Source organism: Pholis gunnellus, assembly GCF_910591455.1.
Source record: "Pholis gunnellus genome assembly, chromosome: 4".
NCBI lineage: Eukaryota > Metazoa > Chordata > Actinopteri > Perciformes > Pholidae > Pholis > Pholis gunnellus.
The window spans coordinates 21,001,531-21,009,475 of NC_136530.1; the positions used below are offsets into that span (position 1 = coordinate 21,001,531).

General features: G+C 40.3%; 1 protein-coding gene across 1 annotated transcript in view; it reads right to left on the bottom strand.

Annotated features, from left to right (window-relative positions):
• The window catches only part of ghrhrb (growth hormone releasing hormone receptor b), a gene marked incomplete at its 3' end in the record, with an annotated part of 30,221 nt that extends 22,645 nt beyond the window's left edge, over positions 1–7,576 (bottom strand). Inside the window, exons 1-2 of the mRNA XM_079157964.1 lie at positions 7,479–7,576; positions 213–321 (exon numbers count right to left, since the gene is read on the bottom strand). Coding sequence (XP_079014090.1) covers positions 213–321; positions 7,479–7,574 — 205 coding nt within the window. The 5' untranslated portion in view covers positions 7,575–7,576. The remainder of the gene's footprint in view (positions 1–212; positions 322–7,478) is intronic.
• Between the last annotated feature and the right edge of the window lie 369 nt (positions 7,577–7,945).

Sequence of the window (7,945 nt, forward strand, 5' to 3'; positions counted from 1 at the left end):
CGGCAGAGCGAGATCGAATCAAGACCAAGACCAGACCAGAGTCCCACACTCTATGACCATACCCTAACCTTAGCCAAAGCGTCTAATCTTACCTCTAAAGCCAAGTCTGAGGAATAGAGACAGTAATAAACCTTGTGGGGACCAGATGGGACGTGAGTCCCCACTATGTAAGTGTGTGTGTGCGTAAAACACTGTGATGAAAACACACGGACCTGTCCTGGTGGAGTGGTTGTTCTCCTCCTGTTTGAGGATCTGGTTACAGTCCTCCTGAGCCTTCATGTGCTGAACCACCAGGGCGCAGTCTGGGTGGATGGCCTCCGTCTAAGAAGAGAGAGCACCAGAGTTACACATGAACGCACTCGTCAGTCACTATTTAGGATGACATGCATGTCTACAAATAGCAATGACAGTAATTCCTTTGGAAAAGGTCAGTCTTTAACAGAAGTCTGTGAGACAACATTGCTACAATTAAACCAAAATACCCAATATAGAAACTTAACGATGGAAACTTAAAAGACCAAAACCAAACCATAAAAGCTTTTTAATCTTTATAATACAGGTGTAAATCAGGCAGTATGTAAAGCTGACATTTATAAATTCATACATTTTTTTTCATCTTTGTGTCTAAGTGTAAGATGTTCAATACACTCACCCTCTAAACCTATTCCATTAGTATTTTTAGTAGCTTTACACATTAAAATCAACACACTAATGTAGAAAAAAATCTAATAAAACGGTGTACACTTATAATAATTCAACTTTTACTCAAGCTGATTCACACATTCAGCTACTGAAGAAGGATCTCTCTGAATCAACATAATATTGGCTTGTAAACCTTCACAAGAAAAGGGATTCAAACATAATACGAGCACGGTAAGTTACATATATCAGCTTTATATTGATCCCTTAAACACAGATGGAGGATTGTTCAATGGCACAAACATGGAGCCATTTAAATGCAGAAAGTGCATTTCATGTCTGCAGTGACATGTAAGCAGAGTTTGAAAGTCGAGGCGATCGATCTATGAATCTTTGCGCTTCACGCTCATATGAGTTGAACCTGATCCTTGTTTAATACATCTCTACATCGCTACATCTTTCCCAGTGGAAGTTGGTGGTTACCTTGGAGTGATGAACCTCTGTACGGTAATCAGCCCCCCCTGACAGCTGTAACGTGGGAGTTCAACAACTTCCTCTTAAAGTCTTGACATCTACTGTCAAGGCTCCTCTGCCTTTCACGCCTTCTGAACATGAAGAGGCGGAAGGACAGAAACCTGCAGACCCAAATCGGCCTATAACAAACTTAGAAGATTGCAAAAGATGCCAAGAACATAAAGATTCCGGCAGCATCTCCAAATCAATTATTCGCAATCATGTCACAAAATGTATCTATTATGCTGCCAAATAAGAAATAATCCCTTTAATTGCTTTAAATGTGTCTGATTGGATTTTCCTGATTCATGTTTTTCGTTTGAAATGTGTGAACCATTGCTGGTAGACCGCCTGCCAGTTGGACAGATGGAGACAACGCAGGTGAGCGTGACCTTTGACCTCATTCTCTTACAGCACTGCAGTGTCCAGGATTAGCACGAGAAGAGACGCTCACTGCTATCGGACAGGCAACACCTCCTGGTCTGATGCAGGACATCTTACCCTACAGCTGTCATGTTGTTGTTTCCTTTATGTCAATCTGTGTGTGTGTGTGTGTGTGTGTGTGTGTGTGTGTGTGTGTGTGTGTGTGTGCGTGTCCAGTGTGTATATGTGTTTTTCCTTCATGAATCAGTTGTTGTTTTGGGAGTCTCTACTCTGCGTTAGAAATGATTGACCGAATTAAGTTGAAGTTTCTTTTTAAATAATAATGCTAAACAGTAGGTAAATCGTTAATAAAGTCAAATTAGAGCGGATTCAAATAAACATGTATAAATACTAAACCCATAGCGTAAAAACAGACCCTGAATACAATCAGATTTAATAATAATAATAATAATAAAAAACATAAAATTATGAAACACAACATAAAATCCAGACTGAAGAGATGGATTTCTTGTTTCTGTTTGAATGTCTGTATTTTCAGCTCCTCTTGGATTCTCTGGAAGGATGCTACCACGGCTTGGAGCATAATAGCTAAAAGCAGCGTCAACGAATGTTTTAGTTCTTCTTTGTAGAAGAGAAGAGCCAGAGGATCTGTGTGGCCTTACTGGCTCATAAACTAAAAGCATCTCTGAGATGTACTCTCATGTAAGGCCATGTAAAAATAAACTAATAACAGACGTGTTAAAATCAACATAAAAAAACAAACAGGTTACCAGTGTAAAGATTTAATATGTGCTCTCCTTTTGGTCTTAGTTAATACTCTGGCAGCAGAATGTGGAGTTTATTGTAGCTGGATCATTGTATTCTGTGGTAGACTAGAAACAACAGCGTTGCAATAGTCCAGCATGCTCCTTATAGAAGTGTGCGTCAGTCTCTCTGTGTTGCTCAGAGAGAGAAATGGCCTACATTTGAAGATGTCATTTCTGTCTCGTAAAAACAACCCTGTCCCCACCTCATTTTCAGGAGACCTGGCTCCGTAAAAGGTTCAGAAGGAAATTGAAATTGTTTTTTTGCACAGGAGTTATAAAAAGCGCAGGACTTTGACACAAAAGAATGAGGTTTTTGTCCTGCAGCCCAGGTGTGGTGAGGTTCAGGCTTCTAAAACACTCAGCCCGAAGATTTAAAATGATTAAACTAAACAGTAACAATGAAGGGTAAGTTAGCAGAAGTTAGAGAAAGGTCTTAAATATAATCATCATTTTGTGGAGGAGAATTTTTTTGTAGGTTCCGACTCTCAGGTTGGGATATACTTCCTTATACAGTAAATCTAGACTGTTTGACAAATAACCCCATCAGTTACATAACACAGACCTAATATGCTTGGATGAAGCTGTAATAGCAACATGAATGATGGCAGAGGCTCCTCTTGTCAAATATCCTCCTCATTTTCCAACAGCTCTAAGTTAAGTTCTGTTATTTCCTATTTTAAGGATTATCTGATAAACCCACGGTGTACCCTAAACACACAACTGTACATGAGCAGAATCGACTAGGAAAAGGTTAAATACTTCAATGATTTATTCAAACTGGGTGGCCCATAAACTCCTACATCATTAATAGCTTTTACTTGCAGCTGGGACAAATGAGTCTGTGTAGCTGAGAAGCTCGATCTGGCAGCGCAGCGTCACGGTGACACAAGACAGCGCAGTCATATCTGGCCCGCGGGTTTACGGAACAAACCTCCTTCATACACGCAAGATAGCAACATGATAGCGACGCATTGTGTCTTTATACAATTTAGTGACGTGCAGAGAATCTGGTGAAACTCATATGAGGTGCTCAGCCATGGAGCGTTTCCCAGTTTCATAGACGCAGAATTCTAAAATCAGAAAATAAAGTGTGTATGAGTGTGTGAGTGAGTGAAAATCCGGAGTGCCATTTGCGCATGCACTTTAACTATTGTAAATTTCGATCCTGAATGGCAACAGTTTATGTGTCTGCAATGTAATTTAAATTCAATCACTGTGTTAACCGGGTCATTATCGCAGGGCGCCGATAGCCTCCAGCAACCTTTACCGAGCTGCCATCATTTAAATTCTGAGTTTCACAGTGATACAAAGGACAGGTAATCACCGGGTCTCTTATGTCATTAGAGAGTGTTTGTGTGTCTATTATTGGAACTTTAATGTTTTCAATCTACGTCTAACCTCCAGGTCAAGTGATTCTCAATATTCCTTTTTCATTTTTACGCTGATGATACGCTGATGATGCGGTATATTGAGCCCATCAAACCTCTCCTCTATAGCCTCAATCAAAAAAAGGCCCCAAGTTGTAAATATTTTAGCAACATAACAAAGTCAGCCATCTGTCAGCTTACAGGCATCTCTAAAATAGCATCACTTCATTTCCGGACACACAAATCCTTCCTGCCTTTGATTACAGCAGCTGGATTACTGTCACTTGTTATTCGCCCCAAACATAAAATAACATTCTCTAACTGGAGCATATTTCCTCCATGTTGACCTCTCTGCGCTGGTTACCTTCGGCCTTTAGAAATTATTTTAAGGTTTTACGACTTGTGTTTTAAGGTAGAGGCACGGCTTGCCTCAGGCTGGAGACAGGACGGGGAGACATTTGTCGTCAGGGCAAGTTACTTTACTGAGATTTAACATACAAAACATATGCTGAGTCTATGAATGATGATGCATTGTTATATATTAAACGACCCAATAGTAGATATAAAAAGTAGCTCAACCTCTACCAACGACAACAGCGAAATGCTGCTGACACATATTAAAACTATATTGTTTGACGCCAGTAAAGGCAATTGTTTTGAATGTTAATTGCATACTTTTACTTAAAGGTTGAGTTTTCTTGTAAAAGAACAAAACATTCAGTGTTACTCACCAAAATGCATTGTGTGTGTGTGTGTCCTTTAGCTCTAATAAACATGGAAAATGCCTTCCATTCCTTATGCAACAATTGCAAATCCAATATTAATTGGATTTGCAATTGTTGAATTAGCACCCGACTCTCAGCTCTATTCAACATTTTAGTGTCTTTAAATTAATCGTTTGGGTTTTACGACCCACAATGTTACGTTTTGGTTCAGTCTTGGCGCTCTCATCAACCCTAACGTCAGCCACAGTAAGCAACTGTTTCCAGTGAGAGAGCGTCAAAAGCTCGCTGTGCACTACCTGCCGAGCAACAAACAACAGACAGAGTAAGCTACAGCCGCTAGAGACCAAAACGCTGCTGAAATGAGAGTGAATATTGGACTTACATTCATCTGGCTGAAACACAGCTTCAATTGAGGGCTAATGTTGCCCTCTGTCACTGGATGAGTAAAATGGCAACTGTTTGCTATTACATCCGTACATAGTAAGCTCATATATATTTGTCAACATCATTTTTCTTTATCTGTTTTTGAAATGTTATCACCTGCTGTGGACCGCATTGGACAAGAAAATCATGTTTAGTAAGGTAATACATTTGCAATTGGCAAACCTGTTTCTGCTAATGTATCACTTTAGATGCAATTACAGTGATCCAGAAGTTCAATAAGTGACATTAGACGTCCATTTTGCTGTCACCAGTATAACAATGATCTAACCGCAGGTTTCCGTGGATCGTGGTTATATCTGGACCATGTTCTTGCCTCCTGCTGTGGTCCTGCCTGACACCCACTGCTACTGTCTTTATTACTGGTAATCACATTGCTTGCTATTGCCGATACCATTACTGCTTCTGTTATCATTGCCATTCTACCATATCCATTTCTGCTGTTATTACTAGTAATCGTAATGTTTCCATCATTATTATACTACTCTCATTATACGAATAATTTGTGCCATTGAATGTGTCGTAACTCTCTCATGTTGTTCATTCGGTACACGTGACATCTATTGCACTTCTGTCCATCCTGGGAGAGGGATCCCTCCTCTAAGGTTTCTTCCTTTTTTTCTCCCCGTTCAGATTCTTTTTGGGGGAGTTTTTCCTGTACCGATGTGAGGGTCCCGGGACAGAGAATGTCGCATGTGTACAGATTGTAAAGCCCTCTGAGGCAAATTTGTGATTTGTGATTTTGGGCTATACTAAATACATTGAATTGAATTGAATCATGGAAAGGCAGAGAGGATTATGTGAGCACCTGCACATTCTGTGGAGGACGGAGCTACTAGAATGCTGCAGGAATGAGTCCTAAAGCCCAGAAATGAGTCACATTTTTGCCCCTCTTCTCGAAGCCAATAGGTTTTTTGAATAGGTCATCGGTTAGATGTCAGAAATAAGGTCTGTTGTTAACACAGGCTGAAGAGATTTTAATGTTTTGTTCTACAATTATGTAAGTAATACCCCTAGTGTAAATGATGATGCTTTTTTCGAGGCATTTGCTTACAAGTGGCTAAATGAGACAGCTAAACGTCATCATGCCAATCCCCCTTCCTCGTTGTGCTCTTGCGACCGTGGTGTTGTTTGTTTGTAGCCTAACTTTTGCTTTTTACTCCGATTACATTCATGCTTAAAAAATGATAAAAGTGTGGTTCATTGGTACAGAGTATCTTGCTTAACAACCATGTAAGTATCATAACATAGTCTGCAATGATCTAGCAGCCAAGGGAAAAACCAATGCGACGTTTACTTCATTTGGTTGGCCTACAAAAACGTGCAGCACTCTTTAATGGGTCACTGACAGCATTAAAGGTCAGGAAAGACACGTCCCTAAACCAAATCCTCCGTCTCGGTTTAGACTCTGGTGAAGCCTCAGGTGAGCTCACAGTAGATGGAGAAGAAAAGCCTCCTTGGTGGCTTTAAATCCAAGTTCAAATAAGGATAAAATGCAATTCTTTACCTTGAATTTTCTGCATTGTGTGCATGCAGACAAAAATATTAATGCTTTCTCTTTGCTGATGTTTGTCTGGAGCCAACGGCAGCAGAGTCAAGTCAGTGTTAATAGAGTCACAAGAGACATCACTGGATCTTTTCTTTTCATTTATTGAATACTTGTTTGAAGTAGGCCTACATGGTTGCTCCTGTCTCTCGGAGATGTATGTTTGATTTCAATGACTTTCCTTATTAGGACACCAAAATGAAGCAAAAATCAAAAGTCAAGTTGATAAGGCTAGTTGATAATATCTAGAATTTCAAACCACAGAATAGCCAATTATGAGGTGGAAATGGAAAATGTATCATTAAATCACCACCAGAGACAAATGAATCAGATAATATTGATCATAATTCTATTCAGACACATCAGACACCAGGAGCAGGTCGATATCTTCTCAACTGCTTCTCTTGTGTTTGGGAGAAAATATGCATTTTTTTTTCTTGGCATAAATGTGCAACAACCTATATATAACTTTCATTTTCCATCGAAATGTGTGCGGTCAACAACGCAATAAAATATTGAAATCTAAACGTAAACAGAAATGGTTTAGAAACAGCCCATGACACTCAAACAGTCATACAATGTGTCTGCAATGTTGTGCCTCCCTTCTATGGCCCTCGGTATTCAGTGAAACATGACCACACATTTACAAACTGACTGAGGAGCGACTCTTGTTTCTTAGTACAAATACAAGACAAGAAAGAAGAAAATGACAAGTGAATAAACAAATACAGAAATTAACTAACAAGCACACAACACTAAATGTAGCCATTATTATTTCATCAAACTTACTCACCAGCTGAATATTTTTTAACTTGTATGGATGTTAAGGAGGACAAAGAAAGATGTCGGCCTAATAGAACCTTGATGTCATTTCAGACCTTTATGATTGGCAGCTAAATGTAATGATTTGTTCTGTGCACGTGCAGAAAAGGAAACAAAATATGTATAAATATATATTTTTCAAAAATGAAATCAAACCTCCACCTGAACACGACACCACATCACGCCAACCCATAAAGACCCAAAAGGTTAACCTGAGTGTTGCGCGTGGACTCACCGTCTCCCACACCACCAGCTGCAGGAACAGAACCACGTGAAGCAATGTGGCCGTCCATCTCAACCACGAACATCCAGAGATTAACATACTCTGCATTAACATTCTTCAGGCTTGTTCACTTTGAAAACTAAAAAAAAAAGTGGAAATATGTCCGAGGACGATATCAGTCTTTGAAAATAAGAATTGATTTCCTTTTTAAAATGTCCAACAATCCATGTAGTGAGACGCTTGGTGGCCGTTTCCCGATGTGAGTGTTGGCGGTTGTCTCTCCGGTGTCCGCTGCAGGAGAAGGTCCGCCTTACGCGCGGAGGAGACTGAGCCAAACAAGGTGCGCTCCTCCCTGAAAAGACACAGGCGGAGCGGAGCGCACAGACGCTGCAGCGGCGCAGAGCTGCGCGCACACACATGCGAGAGGACAGGACGTGGACTCGCACTTTGCCTGCGCACAGTCTGCTGGAATCACTCAT